Below are 25,496 nucleotides of genomic sequence, written 5' to 3' on the forward strand. Positions count from 1 at the left end.
ATATATATATATATATATATATATATATCCAGAAGCTGTCACTTTACGATCATTGTAAGGAATAAGTGTGCAAAGGTAAATAATGAAAGTAATAAAATCTCAAGATGAATGAGACTGGTATCACCTATCGGTCTGTTTTACTAATTATGCAATTATACTCAGTGTTTACTTGATTATCTCCTTTCTACGTTCGCTTCATTCAGCAACCGATTGTTTATGTGAGGACACCCCGGACTTTCCTTCTCTTTGTGACTCTATGTCCTTAATAGTGCTTGTAAACTCAGCTTTTCCCATCTCTACCTCTTCGACGTAGTTGTATGTGTTGTTTCCATACCATTTGGGTTCTGACGCATCCCGCTGAATCTTTCGCTGCTCCTTAAGATTTGCAGATGACGGATGACTGCCAAGTTTGAAAAGCGGTTTTCCGGCTTTGTACCTTCTTTTAGCACGTGTCACCAATGGGATGAGAAGAGCCAAGAAGATAATTAGGAGAAGTAACACTCCGGAAAATATGGCGGCAGCAGCTGGATACCCGGATGATGTATCCACTTGAACATTATGGTCAATCCTTACGACAAAAGGAACTGGTGTGGAGACCTCACGGCCATCGGTTGCACATAAAACCACCTAGATAACAAAATTAGGTTCGAATTAGGTGAGGTTTACTAAAAGGATTTTATCATTTTGACCTCAAATATAACCTACAAAATTATGGAAATAAATTTCATCGTATCTTTTATGATAAAAAAGAAAAGTATATTCCTAGAGTTGAAAGAAGTATGAAAATAATTTTTAAGTAAATCACCCTTCCAAATGAATGAAACCATGTGAATTCAGTTTGTATTAAGTATGCTGTACATCGACGTTTATTCTTTAATTGCTCAGCAAGATGTAAAATATTTATACCTGTGATGGAATGAAATAGAACGGAATTCAAACCATTTTAGTTTGCGAATAGTCGATGTTCATTAGATATTCTGTCTTGCAAGAAAAGCAAATGATTTTATATGATCGCTGCAGGGAAGTGTGGTAAACTGTTGATGCTTGATGAACAAGTGTTTCTTGGAATCATAGCCCGTAAATATATGCTGACTTTGAATGAGTAATTGGTATGACGTAAAGTGAAGAGTAGTAGTGAACATCTAGCATTTTTGTAAAGCTATTCCAGGTACAAGTTTTGCCAAATTTCGATTCTATTGCTTTTGATGCTTTGTACAAAGCTAATAATTAATTCAGGGGGAAAAATGACGAAACATTACTCAAGAGGTTTACAACTATATATATACAAGTTCTTGATTCTTTAAACGAATGAATCGTTCCGATATGGAGATTTTCTAAAGATTTCTTTAGAAACAAAACAGTTGTTCTTTTCAGGAAAAAATATAGAAAGATTTATGACTTTATCTTAAATTTTTATCTGATGAACTTTCTGTGAAACATTCAGTATTGCTAAGTAAGCAGAGTTTCAGCCAACAAAATGCCATCTTTCATGAAACTGCAGCCTGGTCATGGGTTCACAGTCTGGAACATCAAGTTTTCTGGATTCTTTGGACTGTACTCCCAGCGTTTTCAAAGAATTTGCTTCATGACTACAATTTTCTAGATTCGAAAAAATGTTAACGATTGGTTGAGTTTTTAAAACAAACTTACAAAAAATTCGTCCATATCAGCGTCTTTCAGTTTGGATGAATCATTCACGATGATGAAAAAAAAATCGTCCACATCAAAAGTCTCTGTATCCCTCACTCGTATAGTCAGATTCTTCAGCAATAATTCTGCCATAGAATTGATTTCATTGTTGCCAGTATTTCCAGTACCCCGTCTCTTTCTTCCAGTTCCTGGTGGTGAGGTTCGATTCGTTCTTGTTACTTAAGTAATAGAGAACAAAATAATAATAATTATTTTATTTAAAAACAGTTACTTGGTGTCAGCATTTGACAATACGAAGTAACCAAGTACAACCAGAAACAGTACAATATCAGATCTGTACATAAAACTCTTCTCACTTTTATCAGCAGGAAGACTGAACAGACAAAACAATAGATGCATCATTTCGCAAATATAAGGTTTACAACAAAATTGGCCATACGATGTCAGAAAGGCCAAATTGGGTGGGGCTGAACATGCCATTAGGTCTACGAATTAGAGAACCAATTAGAGAAATCAATTAGCGAAGACAATTAGAAAGGGAAGACCCGCCACTATGTGCTATCCCGATGCTGCTTCAGGGTTTACAAAATAGTAGCTGCAGTAGTGATATGTCGGTAATTAAATCGTCGTTGTAATAATAATGAGTAATTCTGCGCTAACCATGCAGTATCGTACAGCTAAATTAGCTCGACAACGACCCTAGGCGTTTGAGAAATATCTCTCCGTTCGTGATTCCATCAAACATTAAAAACACTAGCGTCAGGAGGCCAGAAAGGGATTTGCAGAAAGTGCAACAGAGTTGTTTAAACCAGTCACGGAGGCTACTAAAAATATTTTTCCCACGTGAGACAAACCGCTAAGGCAACTCGAAAAATCGCAGAGAAACCAAGACTACTTAACGGATTCTACGAGAACTTCCAGCTGAAATAGCTACTGCTCAGCCACAGTTACAAAAATAAATACAGCAAGTACTTGAAGGCATTGATCAAGCTCGTGTTGAGATCAGCGATGTGAAGGATCCTGTGCACCAAAAACCAAAACCAGAACAAAAACCACCATCCCTATTTACCGAAGAAGGTCGTAAGCTACTTCGAGAGAATACTATAGCGGTTGCAACATTCCGATATTCAGATCGTGATAAATTATTAGATCCAAACATCGTCAATGTTTTAAGAACAAGAGTGGGTTCCTTTTATATTAAGACAGTCCCATGGTATAACTAGAAGCATTAATAAATATGAGGATGTATTTAAAACATTTGTGAAACAAGTCCAAAAAAAGGGCGCCATTACTTGGAAATATAGTATCGCCCGAAAAATCACAATTTAGATCACCTCGTGTTCAGGAAGAAAAAACAACTGGAGGTGGTCTTGCCACTCATGGGTTATCTGAAATTCGTTAACGAAAACAAATACCTGTGAGCCAATATAATTTTTTCACAATTATGTCCATATCGATGTTGATCGACTAGAAATTTTGATTGCTGGAAGACGAGCGGCAATAATTCCTCAGGAATCATCAATGAAGCAGCTGATATTTGCAAGCCATTATTCACTGGTATTATCATGGACGCTAGTATTTATCGGTCACTTATGGATGAAATTGTCGACGATTAATACACTGACGGTCCCTTCAGTGACTAGGTTGCAGTTAGATCAGTGATACGAAAATAATATGATCATGCAGAATACCCAATGTGGACCTGTGATGGTCAGGGTGAGAAATTCACCCTTGCCTACGAATAAAGTTATCTACGGAGATGGACTCGGTGATGTTGTTCAAGGTCTATTCAAAACTGTAGCCCCAAAGGTGGTTCTGACTTCAAAATAACAATGAATTAAGGCCATTGACGTTGTTCGTGACAAGGCTAATGGCACTGTTTGTGATGTTGCTGGTAAAGCATTCTCAGCGACCAAACAAAGACTCGCACGATTAATACGCAGATCGGCATCGATCCGGCCGCAGCTAGTAAAACTGCCCAGCACCGAAGTGATGTCAGCAGTTGTCAGTAAAATAATAAATTAAGCTGCAATTGAACGATTGAGAGAATGAACTGGCGTGCCATTGACACAAAAACAAGCCGCCGAGAGAGAAAGGAATATAACAGGATGTCTGAAAGCATGAAATGGTCTGACTCGACGTCGTTTTCAACAAAGACGAATATAATGTTCAAGCGTATATCTGATACCGCATTTGACATGGATGCACCAGTCCTTCAGGATGAATTAGTACGTAGTTGTCATTATTATTCTTATGATGCGCGTGCACCTGACGCATGTGGACAAATCAAGCTGTAAGTGCAAGATACAAGCAGATATTTCTTGCCAGCTAATGTATTCACTGAGATTGAATATCGACTTTTGAAAGCAGTTATTACAGCGTATGGGTTTTTAGATCGAGTTGATTTTTGTTAATAATGGTATTATGGCGTTGTTCAACAGTGCCACATACATGATTAATGGAAAGAATATTTAATCATGTCTCGAAAATGTTGAGCTTACCACAACGATACTGGGTCTGGCAAGATATTCCGACGATTATTCTCCGTCCGCTGGTTCCTCAATGATGTTCGTAAAGTTTACCACTGATCGCCCCGAGAGCAGTAACGTGAGAATGAACGCCGCTGAAACTGAGGTCAGAAACGTCAACTTTGGCGCCAAACACACGCTGATGCTTGTCAGAAAATCCAAGAACAATGATACAATATGGCGCCACGATTCAGTTGATGCTGGTAAAGTAGTGCTGACAAACTTTCGTTGTGGATGCCAACAATGACACTATCGCTGAATGAATAAGAACGGATGAAGCCTTTCATTGATAGTGGCGGCAAATCAACGTTGCCGTGGTTGATGATGAATACGGATAGCATTAAAAGCAACGTTACTGGGCTATTTACATGGTATATAGCATCAAAGCAAGGGGTTTCAGCTTCACGATATATATTCATAGCGTTTCAGGAAAAAACCGAGTCAATTTACAGACGCGAAATCCAATGGCGTTTGATACTTATGCGATTAGTGAAATTTCTCTGAGCATAAACGGACATCAAGATCCATCCGAAGAAGTATTACTGAATTTTGAAAACAATCATGTTGCATATGCATATCGTCGATTGATGACATTCATGGGATGTGATCAGAACGTTAATTCTGGTTTGCAGATATCTCAGCGGGATTCCACATCATTATATCCGCTCTATTACTTTTCGCTGAAACACTTTTATTTGTTCACGTAATCGGTCGTTGATATACACGTTTGAGCTCGTGTAACACAACCAGCTTTCATTGTTAATTACGGAGCAATCGCTGTTATACTGTCAGACAAAACAATGCTGCTTGAAGGCGTTGGGGGACGATGAAAATCATTGATGCACCAGTGGAAAATATGTAATCGAATCTCAAGCGATCCTTGCAAAGCAATTGGATCGTTCACAGTGTTATATAAATGTCATATTATCAAGTGATAGGCACTCTGACCCCTGCTTAGATTAAAAGTTACAACTGGCATCAGCGAAGAATTCTGGAATTAAATATCACCTAAATCAACGGCGTTGCAAGACCCAAATAAATTATCCTTGACAGAAAGTCAGCCCAAACACTACAATGACGCCAAGAAATCAAAGCGTGCGACTTGAACTTTCTGCAGGTGCCATCAAAAACGTAGAAAAAAACAGGTGGTATATTTCCTCTTCTTGCCGCTTTATAGGGGCGGACTGCCGCTACAGCTCCAGGTACTCACTGGGTTGCATACGCGGTTGATCCACTTAGTGTTGTTTATTTCGATTCAAATGGATTGGCACCACCAAATGAATTTTAAAAGTATATCATCAGAATCACTAGCGATTCCGTCTGGTATTCAACGTTACCACCACAGACTATGCGGTCCAGAAGCACTTGCTGTACTTGATGCTATTTTAAGGTCATCAGAACCACCGCATAAAGCCTTGCACGAGTACACTAGCGGTCGATTTAAACACGTTTAGAGTTTATAATGGTAGATATTTACGGAAGATCTCTCGCTAGAGCTAAGAAACATCCTGACGTTAATTGTCAAAATGTGTGACACAAGACGAGCTTGCTGATCTTATGCGCCTCGCCGGGGTTGAACAGCATGAGGTTGTTGTTTTTCAGGATCAGCATGGGTGGCTAAAGACGGGCAATATCAAGTGGGTGGATACTATCCTGCGAGTGTCAAGTGCGACCAACGAAAACATCGTGGTACTTAATGATGGTGAAAGAATCCATGACTCAAGCGTATCACTCGGAGTGCCCAAAGGTGAGATCTTCAGACATATTGCTAAAACCGGCGATACAATAACTGGCGAACTAAACATGTGCGGGAATAGAATTGCTAATTTGAAAGACCGCTGTCATAATCCACTGTTGCCACGGGTACATTTCAGACTGACAGATCAAAATATGCATCTTCTTGATACACGTCGAGAAGAGATATTACTGTGTTTGTGCGAAACAGACCCTAGATCGTGAAACGATCCAACCCAGAACGCCAGTGTTCTAACGTTCAATCGCTAGACCGTGACTGGTTCAGCGATCCATGGTCCAACGGTCCAGCGTATGATCCCAACGGAAATTATACAGTGTTTCACAAGGTAAAACAAAATATACTTTATTAGTGTTCAAATCGTAGAACGGTAGCGTTGGAATGTTTTGCGTTCTGAACTCAGAGCATTTCACGCTGACACGGTCCGACGATAAAATATACAGTGTTTCACACAGTAAAACAAAATACTCATTTTCTTGCTGTCCGCTTATCGCCAGGGATCTGCAAGATCATTTACGATCCACATGGATATTTTATTGTCCAAACCATTATTTTTATTACTCGGATCGCAAAACAATCCCACGTAAAACGACTCACGCAGAGCTTTCCATGTCACGATCGGTTTGTTCACAGTCTAACACAGACTCAGATTCACCATTATGATCTGACATAAATTTCTCTAACTGTCTTACACGCATTCCCACAATTTATTTTGTTTCATATTCCCCATACAGCTCAAATCTAAAAAAAAAATTTCATCGCCATTACAAGTGGAACGAATTCCTGAACTTGTGTATCATCGGTGACATTAGCAAGAGACATTCTCATTGCCAACTGTAGTAACCTTTAATCTGATGGGAGTGTGTAGCTTCCTTCGGATTTTATTTTTTTATGTTTCAAAATCATTTGTGATTTTTCATCATTGAGTTGGTCAGTAAGTAGTATACCTGTATTATGTATTAATATTTTCTTAATTCATCATATTATAACATTATTTCTTTAATATAATTGATGGAACGTTTCACATTCTAATGTGCTAGCACAAAAGAAGATGACTAGGCCAAGGTGGTGCCCATTGGCAACTATTTCCTGGGGGGTTTGGCATACTGCTTGCATTAAGCTTATGGCGCTCGTATATTATTTACGTCCAACGGGCTTCAATATTAATTAACGTTAATTTATGCGTTGATACTACTCCCTTGTGAATTTCTAGATTGTCAGAGGGCAATCTAAGCGACATGACTTCCCCTGGGAACTATGTGTACACAGTCAAACAATTGACGCCAATCAGTATTTAACCAGGTTGGATTTCAACATTATACTCACAACCATCCTCCCCAACCCCAGCTGCCTTCTATTTATATAGAAAAATAATTTTCTTTATTCTTTGTCGTGATTCAAACCTGTACTGATTAATTACCATTGTTAGACGCTCTATTGATTGTGCAGCATTTATACTTTTGAGATCGTATACTCGGAAGTTGTATATATGCAGTTACAGACTGCTGGAAGAAAATAAAGCAATCTTCCCCCCTTATACAGGTATGGAAATGGGGGCATGTTATTTTTCGGCGAGTTCACCGATTAAGTAATACAGCCATCATTTCCATACCAAAATATGGGCTATTTAATGTCCTGTAAAGCGAATTATTACACGTAAGACCAATCCGTTTATCAGAGATTGATTTTATTATAGTGATAGGTTACCTGCGGGGCATAAAAGTGCCTATTCTTCAGCTATACTAATGAGAAAAAATCGAAGCCTTTTCGTGACTAAAAAACACATAATCCACCAGGGGGATATATCATATAATTCATATATAGGGTTCAGAAACAGGCGTTTGCAAATAGAGGCACATATCATGAAGGAACCTGCATTCTAATTTTGTGTGCCTAGGTATATCAATAACGCAGACAGATAAAATTAGAATGTGTTGTCGTGTTCTCTCTGAAAATTCGTGTGTGTGGCTTGAAGACAATCCGTGTACTGTTTAGTCGGGTGGCGTTAGTCATTGCAGAGTTTTCTATCTTAAATAAATAATTTTACTACCTTTTATAATAGTCTTTTGCAACATTTAAAATATGTTTTAGCTTGATGGACATTCTATTTGGCTGTGAGTTTTCACACGCACAAAAATATATTTACACTATTTTCACACAAGTCATGCTGTTTAAAGTCCTTCCCGTCGTATATCGAAAATCGCTAGCGATCCGCGTTCTGCGTTCTGTGTCAGATACTGAAATTTTATTCGCTGATTATTATTTGACAATGCCGAATTGCATTTGCCATATGCAACACCATCGTGCTATCGTACTGAAGCCATGGAAGCACCAACGTATTTGCCAACTGCATTTATTAAAGGAAACTCTCTCTCTCTCTCTCTCTCTCTCTCTCTCTCTCTCTGTGACTGGTATCAGGTATCAACGGACCATATTATGAGCGTGAATATCCCGTGACCTCAGTAACCGCGACTCTGTGTCGAATTGGTTTTGGGGAGTGGGTACTGTGAACAGTCACATTGCTTAAAATCCAACAACAATCATGGATTTGATCAATCTGTGCTACCGTGTGGTGAACATTATCGTACTGAATCTCTTCATGATCAAATAGCAAGGTTGCACTAACATACACAGCCGACACAGATCTAGAAAACATTGCTGAATAATTGTTTTACTATCTCTTCCGTCGCTGTGCACGTTTGCTGACAGAAAAATTAACGGAGACTATCACCTCAAGCCTTTCTTGAATATTCAACGCTGTGTCAAATATGGACACGGAGGTCTCTGGAATACTAAATATTACTACAAAGATGTCATCACACAATTAATTTGGCTGTGTGTTATCGCGGAAGCTTTCTTCGACTGTGGGTGGTATTTTGGCAGATTTGGGCATCCAGCACATGAGCTGACTTGAGCTGCGATAAATGGTCACTGCCGCTGGATTTCGATTTAATTGGATTTGCCGAGGTTAAATCATTTGAATTTGCTGAGAATATTTATCTGGTCATCGTTATTTGGTTTGGTCGTAATTTTAACGAACAAAGTCAAGAGATAAATCCCATGGACTACTGCGCAAAGAATAAACGTAGTTGGGTTCCAATAGTGCTACTGAAATATAAGCTTGATGCGAATATACTGTTATCGCAGACAGTGACTGGCGCAATAATCACATATATAAGTCAAACCGAGGTTTGTTTGTCAAGCGAGGAAGATAGCAATGACAAGGATGTATCATTCGCCAAGGCTATAGGTCGGAAACTCATTTGTAAATTTATACATGGAGCCTTATCGTGTAATAAACAACGTTCTACAAGATTGATCACCGACTACGCAGAACTCGATTTATAATTGACGATACGACAAACATAGGTATATTTATAAGTCAAGACCTTGTAAATCTACTGGATGGAACCAAGTTAGGCACTATTATCAGCCACTGAGATGGTGACTCGTCGCAGTTTACTCATTTAAGATCTTCGATGCTCGCTTATGTATCAATAAACCTGATGTCGATGATCAACCGATTTCCTAAGGAAGGTGTCAGAGTCGACACGGGCTCGTTTTATATCAGTAGGTCAAACATAACACTTCTAGGTAAACTTTCAGCGGGCGATGTTCCATGGGGTGGGGGGTGGGGTGGGTACTGACGAATAAAAAACGAGATGACACTTGATTATTCTGAGACTGCAGATTATAAACCTGTTCCCGGGTATTACGCAAATATACAATTGTCGAAACCATCACTGGCATCCTCGGTGTACGATCTTGTATCGCAACTTAAAACATTTTATCTTAGTGGCACTGGTGTTATTGGTAAAACTACACGCACGTCAAATTGTTTAGGGATTCACACATGGTTCTGCTAACCCCAGCTCATTTACTTGTCAGGGACATGAAAGTGAGAGGGGTTAAGTCCCATACTTATCACAGTTTCTTTCGATTGCGTGGTAATGCGTGGACTTCAGAGAGGATGGATGAGAAACATGATCCAAAAATCATCATCTGGGATGAGATATGTACGGTACCTAAATATACTTAAAAATGTCTCTTGATTGGTTATTGATGCAATTAACAGCGGTGATCATTGTCAACCACCACCCTTTGTCGGAGAATCACCACATAGTTGGTTGAAAGAATCCGTAGGTTATTACGAAGAAATGTTATACGACCACAGGACCACTGATGACTCGCTGAGAGAGCTAAAGGCGCTAATACGACTGAAACCTCACAAGATTCAATGTGAGATAATGCGTGAGGTAATTCCAGAGACTACGATTGATAATTTCCGTAACTTATGGCGACCTAGCGATCTTCTAGGAAAATAGTTAGCGATTCACTTCAGCGTAAAATATTTGTACTTAATCAGGAGAAATTGTCAGCTCTACGTGTGCAGTTGTGTTATCGCGCTGCAGATACCCGTCGACAGAATATTGATGTTGAGATTCCCGGATCGTCGGAGAAACCAAAGCTCTTTCTTAATGATATCGTTGTTGTACGCGTTAATGTTGTTGCGAAAGCTTTATCGGAGCCATCGAGTGATTGGACTCTTATATATGCTATAACCTTTCATTCTTCACAGGGACTAACAATCGCAGATATTAACATTTGGATTGTCGATGATCAAATGGTCACATTTATTGTATTTAGCAGTATCGAGGGTTACAAAAATGTCTCAATTACGGAGGATTGTCGTAGACAATTCTAAGATGGCTGTGGAAGATAATCGAGTTCAGAAAACCAATGATGATATGGTAAGGAAAATATTATCTGGTTATCAGCGAAATGAGAAAAGCATAAATGGGAGTTTGATCTTGATTCTGAGTTCGTCATGGAGTTGAAACAACGAGAACACGATCACTGTGCGCGCTGTAATACAGTAATATTGTGCCAATATTTTCCTAAAGATCCACGACAATTTACCGTGGACAGAATTAATAGTAGTATCGGCGACACATGTATCAATGTGATTTTGACTTTTATTGAATGTAACCGATGTCGAGGGGCCAACCCTTGGTGCCAGTGCCATGATGCGCTAGCGAATCCATGCTGGCAGTAATCGGGTATCTTCATGAATTACTTGCAATTATACACGGACAAATCCACTCTGTTCATTTTTTCAGAAATGTCACGAGGCTTTTCTTTCAAAATCGTTAATACCGCCAGATTCGTTTTCATAGTGCATGTTCTCTCATACAAGACAAAGTATACTTCATATGATTAAATCAAAATAATTTATATAATAACTTATCAGCACTTATCCTGAGTTCATTTCATATCAAAGATCATCTTATTTTAACGTGCAGTAAGCAATCGCTTCATAAATCTGTTGACAAGGTTGTAGGTTAAAGATATGATTGTCCAATTTACGTCATAGGTTCTATGTTTAGGTATGGCACGTAAAAGATAAAAATATATGAAACTGGTTGTCTGTGTGTTGCGGGCGTTCTTCATGCAACCGTCATCAAATAGTGTGTGTGTGTGTGTGTGTGTGTGTGATATCGCTACGATGTCTGCAGTGTGGCAGTTTATAGTGATGTCTAGCACTGGGGCATCATGCCGCAGACATGTAGCATGATGTCCCACCCAGTCACATTATCCTGACACCAGGCCGACTAGTCCTAACACTAACCTCTTAATGCTGAGCGCCAAGCGAGGCAGTTGCCATGATTGTAAGTCTTTGGTTTGACTCGGCCGGGGATCGAACCCACGACCTCCCGCATCTGAGGCGGTCCCTCTAACCACTAGGGCTACGGAGCGGTCAGTCAAATAATGACATCGATGTATCCCATTAATGGAGTTATGGGCTAAATAATACATCAAATGCGCAATCGAGTGGGCATTTCGGGTGCAAAAGAGAGGCTTCTAGTTTTGCGGAGTTCAAATAATGGAAAGTCGAAGTATATTTACTTACTTTAAATATACGGATAATTAAATTGTATGCATTCATTTTTCTTAAAAGAATGTTCTGCCATCGTTGACACTCTCATCTTGATAGCAAAGCTATAAATCTAGAATATCTCAAGAGATGTTGTACAATCTACTGCTGTAGCTGATGGTTTTCAATTTATTTAATATTAAATTAGGTACTGAAAAATCTTCACTATATGCGTGATATGTATTTGTCCCACCTTTATTAACTCGTTAAAAACAGATAAATAAATAATCATACAACGGTATTTAATTCTGAATGGTCACCCTTATATAGAAATGATTGAGCATGGATCCCTATGACGAGGAAAGATGGCGATAAACAAACTATTTATCTTACCATTGTAATTCGATGAAATGTCGACGTTTCCAGTCGCTGTTGACATTGCAACAGATGCTTGTGAAGTGATAGGCGTTTTTGTTGTAGAGGTCAGCCTTACAGAACTTGATGTGGCAGTGACTAGCATGATTGAAAACGAATTGCCTTCATGGGGTATCTCTGTTTCCAAAGGTGTAGATCCTCGAGTTTTCGCGTTAGGCACGACGGAAGAAGTTGATGTCGTAAAGGAAGTCTTCGACTTCTGTATTAGATTGGTGGTTACCTTTTGTAGGGATTCCTTTCTGGTACTACTGGTACCATTGTTTGACTTTATTGTCTTTCTCTACAGGATATACAAAGTCTTTCATAAAATAAATTAAAAAAGTAGAAAATCGAATAGATTCTACAGATAATACTAGACTGAGAGATTAGTATCTTTGATGCGAATAATGTATGTTCCTTTAAAGAATTATCATTAGCACAGATGTCCGATTTCGTGCAATAATAATAATAATAATAATAATAATAATAATAATAATAATTATAAGAATAATCTAAGAGACAAATAGATCTATATCTTATACATTTATGAGAGAGAGAGAGAGAGAGAGAGAGAGAGAGAGAGAGAGAGAGAGAGAGATTCATCCAATCAACAGAACAGTCAAGAAGTATTATGCACCTCTTACCAGGGTTTCATAGTTGAACGATAAAAATGTCATTGCAGCTTGTATAAAGTTTCTAATTGGTATAGGGGAACCAAAATAACTTATGTTTTTCATCAGATTTGTATACCTAGAAACATATTTACCTATTATTATTGTTGTTATTATTATTATTATTATTACATATATACAACTTCAACTGTGACATCAGCAAATTCAAAGAGGTGCAAACACATAGTAAAACAGTCCAAGCACAATAAGTAATTCAAGAAAAACGAACCTGTGTTCGACGAGGAAGATAAGAATGATTGCATCAAAGTGTTATATTAATTGAAAGTAACAACATTCTGAACCAATATAATGGGCAACCAGATATATCCAATACCATTCTGGACCAACATATAGGGCAACCAGATATATCCAATACCATTCTGGACCAGCATATAGGGCAATCAAATATATCCAGTAACAGTCACAAGAATCCATGGTAGATTATCAGCTCAACTTTAGAAGTATATGCACAACAGCAGTCTTTAAACATTGATTAAAAAAGATCGCACTGTGATGATAATAAAAGACTAAATAGGAGGTCTGACGGTGAGAACCTATAGACCAACAGCATGCATAGCTATGACATGGAGGTTACATACTGGAATGATTTCGATATAGTGTATGAACACACAAATAGCAACTGACTACTCTAAGCAGAGCAGAGGGACTGTAGACTAAGGTCGTGGGTGACAAAAGGGCATTTACCAATCGGAAAAATCATGCTTCGAAAATGTAAAATGAGACTAAAAGACCTTTGTATGGCGTGGATAAAAAGCCAGAAAGCCGATGATACAATATATCATTCTTGAACATTAGAGTGTAACAAGTATTGGCATGGCAACAAATAAACGAAGAATCATGGCAGGCAGCAAGGAGCCTTAAAGAATATAACTCACAATTTAGGGCATTTTCATGGGGATGTCAAGATCAATGAGGGTGTCTTTTGAAGGTTCTGTCTTACAGATGATGATCCCGACTGCACTCATTCTTCAGAGGCACCGTAGTGAAGGTTTGCCAAATCAGGAAAGAGCTCACCAATACCTACTGTTCGTGGACGATCGTGGACATGGCGAGATGAGTTTGAAACAGGCTTTAGAAAGTAAGGATTGCCACCACTGGCATACAGATGGATTTTACAATTGACAAAAGCACGGCAGCCTCTAGGCATCAAACGTGGCAAACAATATAAATATAAAGCAGAAGTTAAAAAAATACCAGGCAAACCAAGATTGAAAAAGGGAAGGATGAAGACTACAAATATATGTACCAAGGATCTTTCGTTCGGCAGATATAATTATAAATGAAGAGATAAAGACTAAAATCAGACAATAGGACATCTGGAGGCTGTACAAAGTACTGGATTCCAATCTAAATGATGGTGACACAGTTGTGGCCATCAATATCAGGGCAGTCTTCGTTATCTCGTACACAATGGGATCCTGCATTCGATCAAAAATTGTTTGAAGACGTTTATAAAAAATTAGGAAGCCACTGAACATTCATGATTCAATGCGACTAAGAGCAAACTAGGTTATAGACTGTTCATTCCCGGCAAAATCTAGGGAAGAGGCTTTAAATGCTGTCATAAACAGAAACGAGAAGACCATGCAAGTATATCGGAGACACTGATGAGGAATTCCTAGACTTAGTCCAGGAGGAAAATCTTTTCAAACAGAAGACAAACGCAATGGTTATTGGTAAGGGAAACAGACACTAGTCCGTTTTGAACACCTAGTTATAGTGTTAACTGAAAAACTAAAGAACGAAACAGAAAAATTGTATTGGCAGTTTTCCAGTCACTCGTGGTCGACAAAATGAAAGCAAATGAACAAAATGAAGACGTTGGACCATTGTGCAGAATATGCATTGTAAAGATGAGAGAGACACGAGTGAAGTAACCTAGGACAGTGTGAGTTTCGGCACGACAAACCAAGCTCCTGCGTTTCACTCGCAGCTAAGAGATTCGGACTAGAGTGCACAAACAAGTGGTACTATCACAAGACAGCGAAAACAATCGATAACAGCAAAAGTGAAAAGTCTGTTGGATTTCAAAAACCCGATTAGTATCAGGATACCTCATGGGAGGCCAGATCTATGCTGGTTGACAAAGAGGAAAACCTAATCTAAATCATATACACGGCAACATCGAGCGAATCTCATTCAGTAGTCAAAGAGCCAGAAAGAGTGAGCTGGCTCGAGTACTTACAAAGGTTTGGAAACCTCAAAGACCGATTCAACTGAGAAGCATTAACATGCATTGCAAGAACAAAACACACTGAAAGCGCAAGAAATAGCGAAAATTCCAGAAAAACTATATCAAGCGATTTCCTTCAGAACAGCGACTGTTCTTAGACTGTGATATCTAAGGCTACGAAACGTCGTCTGATTCCACGAATAAAGAGCAGCCAAAAATACCACCAAATGATAATAATAATAATAATAATAATAATAATAATAATAATAATAATAATAATAGAAACAGGTGCACTCCTTTCGTTTCTTAATTTTGTTATTACTATATAGATAGAGATATAAATGTGAGTACATCATCACTGTTTACAGTTGATGTATTTTCAGCCGTGATACATTGCACGTGATTATATCATTTCTTCCCAGAAACTATGTCCAGATATACAGTTCAGTATGTCATGTAGGTAAGTAATTATACAAGTAATTTACTATGCATGTAATATGTCTGTTTGTGTACATGTATGTGTACGTTCAATATATATATATATATATATATATATATATATATATATATATATATATATATATATATATATATATATATATATATATATATGTGTGTGTGTGTGTGTGTGTGTGTGTGTGTGTGTGTGTGAAGAAGTACAGTGTAAGCAGCAGCGTACATTTATATTTTCCTTTATAATTATCTTTAGGTTCGTGACTGGGTTTGATAGCTTCTCCCCTTCAATATTTCCCTCTATCACGGGAACCCTGCTCCCTTTTTGAGCATCATCTTGTATCCGACCCTCAAGGTAACGGCCATCTGCATCCAACGTGTACTCATAATACTGCACTTCGTCATCTAGAAACAAGAATAAAGAATTTTCATGGAAAAGTTGTTCTTATTCCTTTTAATATATAACTAATCAAATTATCACAGCTATCGAGTGCTTGTCGAGATTGACAGTTTAACGATTTACAACGTTAAACTAATTTTCTACAATTTAACTACAAACCAGTCGCGTAATAAAGTTGGAAATGGTATATGTCTCCAACATGTATTTGGTATTCATGATACAGCCTTACTGTGGTTCAAGTCTTACTTGGTCAACAGGACACAAATTGTTTCTGCAAATAGAATACACTCCAGCCCAGTTAATATATGTTGTGATGTTCCAAAGGGTTCTGTTTTTGGACCTGTTCTCATCATTCTATACACTCAGCCGCTCTCAAGTGTCATAGATCATCATCCAGTGTCTCACCAATTGTACGCTGACGACACCCGAATACACAAATCTAGCCACCCAAGTGAAGTCGATGCTACCATCCAAGGTGTAGAGAGGTGCATTTCAGATGTGAAATCTTGGATGACATGTAACAAGCCGCAGATGAATGATGATATAACTGAGGCCATTATGATCACAACACAAAGACGTTCTCAGTCACATCCTTTACATCAAACAATAAATATCAGTAACACCAACATTAAATTCACACAGTTGGTATGAAACCTAGATGTCACTCTGGACAGTACTCTCAAGTTGCACCAGCATGTCATGAACATATGCAAGGCTGCATATCTTGAGCTGAGACGCATCAGCTCCATTCGCAAATATCTTTCAGTTGATGGCACTAAAACACTTGTATTTTCAAGACTGGACTATTGTAACTCAATTCTGTCTGGTTCCTCTCAATATCTACTTCAGAAACTTCAAAAAGTTCAAAACACAGCTGCTTGGATCATACTTAGAGTACCACGATCAGAGCCCACCTCCCCGCTGCTCTGTACCCTACACTGGCTATCCATTCGATCCACAATCAAACACAAAATGTGTTCTCTGTGCTACGTTTCACTGACGGACTCAGGTCCAACATACGTATCCGACCTCACCTATATGTACACACCAGTAAGATACTTACGCTCCTTTTCTGACAATCGTATACTCATTATTCATACTACGAAAACGAAGTCATATGGACAACGTTCTTTTGCATACCAGGGCCCAGCAACGTGGAATGAATTGCCCACTGAACTTAGACACAAAGACACAGAGATCCCATTCAAGAGTGCTCTTAAAACTCACTTATTTCGACTGCCAAAAACAAACTTAAAGACCTAATAATGTTCCCTACCTTAAATATTTATAGCATGCTGTTTATTTTTTCTAAAATTTCATGGTGTTTGTTTTTTATAATAATATCATTATATTTGTTTAATGTTATATGTGTTGTCTAATGTTGTAAAGCGCTTAGAGCTTCTAAAGACTGGGCGCTATACAAAGTCCTCATTATAATTGTTGTTATTATTATTATTATTATTATTATTATTATATGTTCCTTTGGAAACTGTTTTTATCAACTTTTAGTCACTAGCTCGTGTAAGAGTCCGTCACAGATTAGATCATCATTATGGCATGAAAAAGGTAATGTCGAATAAAAATATAAGTTATTCAGTTTTTAGGTAGATCTAGCAAATCATTACCGAGTTTATCACCTAAACACACCGTGAGAAAGCTTGCCGGTAGCTTTTTGTGGGTCGGTGGTTCTTCCCGGGGTTTTCCCGGGTTCTTCCTCCACCGTTAATACTGACACCCATGCATAGCCTAACGTGTGCTAAAAAATGGCGTTAAACCCACAACAACAACAAAAAACACCGTGTATTCCCGTAAGTTATTCGTTTGTTTCAGCGACTTCCGCAGACTGTCGTGAATTATGTTGCGTAATAACACTGGTAGACAACGGCGGAGAGCCTCTGAATTTCCGTCGTAAGTCACCAATATATGGGCATGTCTGATATATCAGTTATTAATTGCTTAATGTCATTTTCTATAAGTCAATTGTATTACTTACATCACTTACGTAATGTATTAAACATTTATTAATAGTTGTTTAATAATTATCATAAACATTTCTCCACATTTACTGGTAACTTATAACTGTTTTCTTCAATTTCTAAGATAATCGTCATACCGTTTTCTGAAGAAGCCTTTATGAGGACAGTGAAGCATTGGAAGATTGTCCAAAGGTAAAGCAATCTTGTCATCATTCAGCATGTATCTTTTCCACTGTAGACGACGGTTCTGAAATAAACAAATTTCGATAATATTTTAACGCTTCTCTGCCTCTGATATTGTCAAATTATAGTAGCATAAAGTAGTGCCTTGTGTCCGAGCCTTACGTATTGTCGTCAGTATGCATCCTGACATTCTGAACAATTATCAGTAGTTAAACTGGCTGTGCTATCGTCAGGAGTTAACCTGGCCTCCTGCATTATAGTAAGTAGTTACCGGGGCCTCCTACAAGGTCCTCGTTAGTAATGCTGGCCTGCTGAACCGTCGTGGTAAATATCTTGGTTTCATGCCCTATCTTTATTAGTTAGCGTGGTCTCCATTACTATCAACATTATTATACACGGCAGCCTATCGTGAGCTAGTCTGACCTCACGTATTATCGTCATCCGATACCTTAGCCACCCGACACTATCGCCAGTAGTTACAATTACTTCCTGTACCATCTTCTTTAGTTATCCTAGCCTACTGCTGTTAGTAATTATCAAAAGTTTCGTCAGAAATCACACTCGTCTGTAGATGTCCTGCCTTTCCCGTGTTATCGTAATTGTTTATCCTAGTCTCCAGCACTGTTCCAAGTAAGTGCCCTGACCTCCTGAACTATTCACAGTAAGTGTCGTCAGTCGTAGTTAACATGAATGCATGTCTTTATAAAAACGAAAAAAGATTGATATTTTTGGAGAACGTATCATTAAACCTTAATAGATGGTTGCTACAGGCCTGTGGTGCTTGGTACATTAACTGCTTTTAGATGGTTGCTACAGGTCTGTGGTGCTTGACACATGAACTGGTTATAGATGGTTGCTACAGGTATGTGGTGCTTGGCACATGAACTGCTTTTAGATGGTTGCTACAATCCTATGGTGCTTGGCACATGAACTGCTTATAGATGGTTCCTACAAGTCTGTGGTGCTTGGCACATGAACTGCTTTTAGATGGTTGCTACAAGCCTATGGTGCTTGGCACATGAACTGCTTATAGATGGTTCCTACAAGTCTGTGGTGCTTGGCACATGAACTGCTTTTAGATGGTTGCTACAAGCCTATGGTGCTTGGCACATGAACTGCTTATAGATGGTTCCTACAAGTCTGTGGTGCTTGGCACATGAACTGCTTTTAGATGGTTGCTACAAGCCTATGGTGCTTGGCACATGAACTGCTTATAGATGGTTCCTACAAGTCTGTGGTGCTTGGCACATGAACTGCTTTTAGATGGTTGCTACAAGCCTATGGTGCTTGGCACATGAACTGCTTTTAGATGGTTGCTACAAGCCTATGGTGCTTGGCACATGAACTGCTTATAGATGGTTCCTACAAGTATATGGTCCTTAGCACACGTACTGCTTTCTCTTTCAAACTGCTGATTATACTGAGCTTCATCACTCTACTGCAAATACTTGTATTTAACACAAAACGAGTACAATATTCGTTCACGAGTCCGAATAAATGCATCTCTATGTCATAAACCAGAAAAAAGAGAATATATGTAAAACGGAAGGACAGTCTGGTCAATTCCATATGAGAGAGATAATTTAGAAATTCTCACCTCAACTTTAGGTAGTACGAATCAAAAAAAGATAAGTAGAGCAATACGACAGGAAGTGACCCCAGGAGTGTGTACAAAACATGGGATACACATCAAACAACCCCAACAATGTGTGCAAACATAAAGATCGCTTAATACATGGAATACACAGCAAATAACACCAAGAGTGTGTGCGAACATACAGATCACTTAATTCATGGGATAAAGAGCAAATAACACCAAGTGTGTATGCAAACATACAGATCGCTGAATTCATGAGATAAAGAGCAAATAACACCAAGAGTGTGTGCAAACATACATTGGACACAGCAAATAACACCAAGAGTGTGTGCAAATATAAATATCCCTTATTACATGGGATACACAGCAAATAACCCCAAGAGTTTGTGCAAACATACAGATCCCTTAATACACTGGATACACAACAAATGACTCAAAGACTGTGCAAACATATAGATCCCTTAATACATAGGCTACACAACAAATGACCCCAAGAGTGTATGCAAACATACAGAACCCTTAATTCATGGGATACACAGCAAATGGCCCCAAGAGTATGTGCAAACATAAAGATCCCTTAATACATGGGATGCATGACAACATTCTCACACACGTGTGTGTGTTTTATGTTCAATGAGTTGTTGTACGAATTTAAAGGAGTAAAGACCAACCCAGTTACCATAGCAATAATAATCGCTGATGTGTCCAGGGTATCATGATGGGGTCGGTAGCTGAATGGAAAGCAATTTGTACTCGTGACGAAAAACTGCAGTTTTGAATCCTACCCAGACGAAGCTCTGTCGGACGCTGTGGTATCTGTTAGTCCCTTTAGACTGGCACGATATCACCTTGTATGTATTGATAAACATCAATCAACCTATCATTCAATCACCGGGACACCTGCTAAACTTCTTATAGGGTGCATCCTCACAATAAAAAGTTGACAGTCAAGAAAAGGGTATAAACACATCCATGTCAAATCATTCGTTCACTGTAGGCATACCTAGCCTTACCTTCATCGTCGTGTCAAATGTACAACCCATTATCACTGCTACATTCTGATAATTTACACTAAAAGTGCAAAATTTCAGATCTGTTACAGAGTACCCATCTATGTACAATGTATTCTCACGGGATGGACAAGCTGGTCATCGTGTTACTTGTTAATCCTTACAGGATAACGTGTAGCCTCAATACAGTAACTCACTCTCTCACAATCGTAATAGTGGTTATTTTTAATTGTTTTATTTTTTCTTTGATATATCGAGAAACGAATCTTTCAAATATTAAATAGACCAGTAAATATATTTTAACTACATCCATTTTTATCCCATGAACACAAAGAATCGTGCATTTACCTCGACTATTTTCTCTTTATGTCCTTCATTTTCTCTTTGTTTGTACCCATTTACTGTTCGTCTGCGTGTATGTCTGTCTGTCTTTCCAAAGGATACGTCCTCGCTAAGTTATATTCAAATATACCAACATTAACCCATACTGTTTTTCTGTACAATATACTGAAAATGTTTACTAACTATGGATACAAATAAGGAAAAAGATTAATTGCCAACGACTGTTTCTCATTGTTTTCAAACATGGTCTACAGTCCAAGGCCAAACGCGAGCTTATTATCTATTAGGATAAAAGTGCACGTGCTACCAAAACAAAAGACATTATAATACTCCAATGTTACGCTTAGTATAATGGGAATGCAGTTATATACATGTACGTTTATTCCACACATATTAACGTACAATTTATGCCACAGAAATTTATGACATTTACATGCGATAAATCTCTCTCTCTCTCTCTCTCTCTCTCTCTCTCTCAGCAATCGGTGGACTTCATCCTCTTAAGTTTCCTTTATTTCCTTCCTTAGTCAATCCAGGAAGAGCGCCATGTGGCACGTTTGATGAAAATGACGCAAGTTTGGGAGGAATCTGAGATTTTACAACGACCACACGGCAGCAGTGTGTCTTAAAAGACACGTGTAGAGCCTCTCACCCTTTAAATTAACGTAGTTAGGAGCGTTTCCTACATCAGAACTCAATATCAGCTCAAAATGGCAAAAATTATATATATATATATATATATATATATATATATATATATATATATATATATATATATATATATATATATATATATATATATATATATATATATATAAACTATTGTATGTTACGTGATATATACTTTATGTTTGAAAAATATCGGAGTCAAGAATTTTGCAAGGAAACGACGAAATAGGACTTAGGATTTTTGGAATCGTTATATGCCCAGGCATATCTTTTCTGGCATGGAACATCAGATATAATGATGTAATGAAGAGGAGCAGACTTGAAATGTAATCATTTGTGCGGTGTGGGGGACAGAGGGTCTGACTATCATGTGGTAGCCCTGCGAGTGCAGTTAACCGATTTGATGAGAATATCCACTAGTATGGATACTATTTTGCCATTCTATTACACATAGAGTCTGAAAATGATGGTACGAGTTTGATTGTCTTTAGAGAGTGGGGTACGGACTAACTTAGATACCAACAATTAGTTCTTTTAAAACTGACATGCCCAACAATAATTATAGATGAACATTATAGAAAATTGAGTATTAGACCTGGTCCAATCAACATTTATACTCCAATTTCTTGATTTTTGTTTAAAATTACATTTACTCCTCTGTGAAGTGATATCATGTAGACTTTATCACACATTCTCTATATCCAGCTTAGAGGTTCATTTCTACACATGTACCTTTATTTATCATCGTCTCATGCATATGCATCAAGTTTAGATACACCAACAAAAAAAACCTTCAAAATCAAACAAAACGTAAACCATACAGGGTAGATGTTATCAAACATTAGTCCAGAAGCGCCATGAAAATTGGCAAGCGAGAATTATGAGCAATTTAAAAATAAATTAAACATAAAGTTTCTTACCTTAAACTGGGCTTCTAATAACCTTACCTATCTGTATCTGACCACCTATTCGTGTGTCAACATCAGCCCAGAGATCATATGTGAATAAATATACTGACGGAACTGGTTGACGTAAATAGGGACTAACCGTATTAAACTCATGTATCTGCTAAACATTTTTGAGGTCATTTTTATTGGCTGAAACACGTTTAAAATATTGTATTGTGTGATGATTACCCTTCGCTCAAACAAAACATGACTTATCAAAAAATCTATATAAAAAAATATAATTACAGACGTATAGCTCGGTTGAAGGAGATCGTCTACGGAGAAATTATGTAGATGCATACAACAAACTTCATATTACGTACCGTATAACATCATATGTGTGTGATCGTTGGGTTGTATTCGGGTAAATACGGAAAACAAAGCGTCATGCCCGCAGAATGCATTCACTGACGTATTAATTCTCGTGAAATGTTCCTCTTTCTGTTTGCCTTGTTTTGTATCAAAATTTACCCATGTTACACTTTTGTATGCACTGTGCCCATGTTAGAATTTTGTATATATTGTCTCCATGTTATGATTTTGTTTCCGTTGTACCCATGTTACACTTTTGATGCATTGTACCAATATTATACTTTTGTATCTATTGACTCCATGTTATGATTTTGTTTCCGTTGTGCCCATGTTACACTTCTGATGCATTGTACCAATGTTATACTTTTGTATCTATTGACTCCATGTTATGATTTTGTTTCCGTTGTGCCCATGTTACACTTTTGATGCATTGTACCAATATTATACTTTTGTATCTATTGACTCCATGTTATGATTTTGTTTCCGTTGTGCCCATGTTACACTTCTGATGCATTGTACCAATATTATACTTTTGTATCTATTGACTCCATGTTATGATTTTGTTTCCGTTGTACCCATGTTACACTTCTGATGCATTGTACCAATGTTATACTTTTGTATCTATTGACTCCATGTTATGATTTTGTTTCCGTTGTACCCATGTTACACTTTTGATGCATTGTACCAATATTATACTTTTGTATCTATTGACTCCATGTTATGATTTTGTTTCCGTTGTACCCATGTTACACTTTTGATGCATTGTACCAATATTATACTTTTGTATCTATTGACTCCATGTTATGATTTTGTTTCCGTTGTACCCATGTTTCACTTCTCACTTCTGTGTCTACTCCTTAGTAAAATCGCCAAGAGGTCAAAATGTCGATATCACGGATCTTATTAACGATGTTATATACTTTATTACACAGAAAAACTATCCATGAATCAATCATCAATTTATCAGTATAATATTCTATCTGTCTGTCATTCTATTTAAACGTATTTGTCTGGTCGACACACTTCTCCACAAAAGCACCCACCTAAATATATTCTGAGTCCTTTTGAACTTAAATTTGTGCTGAGATCACTCTATGCCAATCTAAAACGCATAAAAATACATCTATCACCATTTTTTTTTTCAGCATGGAAATCTAATCCTCACACTTATGATCAGAAGGTTTGTTCTTCTGATAAGTTTTGCTGTTTTAGGAGCTGATATCCACTAGACAGTGTGCATTCAATTTGATTTACAATAATGTATGCAAGAACATATACACCCAGTGATGTAGTGTTAAATAAAGAAATGAGAGAACGCAATAAAGAAGTGAAGGGATGCATGTTACTCAGTTGGGGGAGTAGACAAAAGTAAGTGAACGCGTCCAAACAAAATTGAGGGAACGCCGTTTCTATGCATTGCCACAGCCCTACACCACCATATATATATATACCTCTACAATTGGGTCATTATCTGTCCATCGCATCCTCTTTATCAGGTTTTTATTTATATAAAGGAGTAATGTAGCATTACTCCAAGAACTGGCCTAAGAATATATATCATATGAGGATGTATATTAAAATCCCTATGGTTGACGAATCTAGGGACCTTGATTACTAAATATTACTACGAATAATGACAACCTAGCGCTAAACAAGCAATTTCAATAATTCACTCAATACTGGGTTTCTGCTTGGTATCGAACCTGGACCTCTTTATGCGAGATAAGGCAATTATCACCTGCCTGTACGTTCCAGTGCCCATACTACCACGGCTACTGCCACATCACCAAAAAGTCCCCTTTATCAGGTGTTGTGCTACATCATTAGGTAAGCACGTGTTCATCATATCTCTCTCTCAATTGAGGGACGTCAAGCTAAGAAAAAGAAAACAATGTTCATTTGATAACACTCATGACATTAAGATCTCAGCCAGTATGTGAATCCCAGGTGCATAGCTTTGTATCTGGTTATGGCACAATTCGACCTCTGATTTATGTAGGATAAGTCCCCCAGAGTGCTTGATGAAAATCAGATGGCCGCGTTATTACAATTTATATCCACCTAAGGTCAATATCACTGCAATTCTCTTTCGTTATAGATAATGGCAATGAAATCACTCGATAACTCACAAGCTCTCACGTACTTGTAGGGGATCTTATATATATATATATATATATATATATATATATATATATATATATATATATATATATATATATATATATATATATATATATATATATATATAGATAGATACATACATACATACATACATACATACATACATATATGTAATAGTAATAGCTATTGGTAATAGATAAATAGCAAAGACAACCGATCTATCATCAGCTCTAAATTAATAGCTCTTTACTTAGGTGCTTAATTTATAAGATTTTCAAACTCTATTTTTATACTTTCGTGTCAAGAATGTATTGATGTATTAAACCCTAAGGCGATAATTCAAGCATGTGTTTTTAACAAAATGAAGATTCTGTCTCTTATAATAATTTAAATATTTATAA

The 25,496-nt window shown here is 37.6% G+C and overlaps 1 protein-coding gene across 4 annotated transcripts; it reads right to left on the reverse strand.

Annotated features, from left to right (window-relative positions):
- LOC149781640 (uncharacterized) lies at positions 1-22,747 on the reverse strand. Of its 4 annotated transcripts, none has more exons than XM_089935707.1 (6): positions 22,663-22,747; positions 18,052-18,161; positions 15,765-15,943; positions 12,200-12,521; positions 1,651-1,868; positions 1-627 (listed from the first exon to the last, which is right to left on the reverse strand). In XM_089935707.1, the coding sequence occupies exons 2-6, from the start codon at positions 18,125-18,127 to the stop codon at positions 196-198; spliced, it is 1,227 nt and encodes a 408-aa protein (XP_089791833.1). In that variant the 5' UTR covers positions 18,128-18,161; positions 22,663-22,747; the 3' UTR covers positions 1-195. The 4 variants fall into 4 exon arrangements, with proteins under 4 accessions (XP_089791833.1, XP_089791832.1, XP_089791834.1 ...); XM_089935706.1 differs by having other exon boundaries at positions 22,636-22,725; XM_089935708.1 differs by lacking the exon at positions 22,663-22,747 and adding an exon at positions 18,369-20,888.
- Between the last annotated feature and the right edge of the window lie 2,749 nt (positions 22,748-25,496).

This window comes from Sinohyriopsis cumingii, chromosome 15 (genome assembly GCF_028554795.1).
Source record: "Sinohyriopsis cumingii isolate HCF-2022 chromosome 15, ASM2855479v2, whole genome shotgun sequence".
Classification (NCBI taxonomy): Eukaryota; Metazoa; Mollusca; class Bivalvia; order Unionida; family Unionidae; genus Sinohyriopsis; species Sinohyriopsis cumingii.

Excerpts from the sequence above, each read along its gene's own strand:
- LOC149781640 (XM_089935707.1), bottom strand. The coding sequence starts at position 18,127 with ATGATGACAAGATTGCTTTACCTTTGGACAATCTTCCAATGCTTCACT. Across the intron at positions 1,869-12,199 it reads CATTTCATCGAATTACAATG|TAACAAGAACGAATCGAACC; the intron begins GTAAGATAAATA and ends CTATTACTTAAG. Across the intron at positions 628-1,650 it reads CTGATATGGACGAATTTTTT|GTGGTTTTATGTGCAACCGA; the intron begins GTAAGTTTGTTT and ends TTTGTTATCTAG.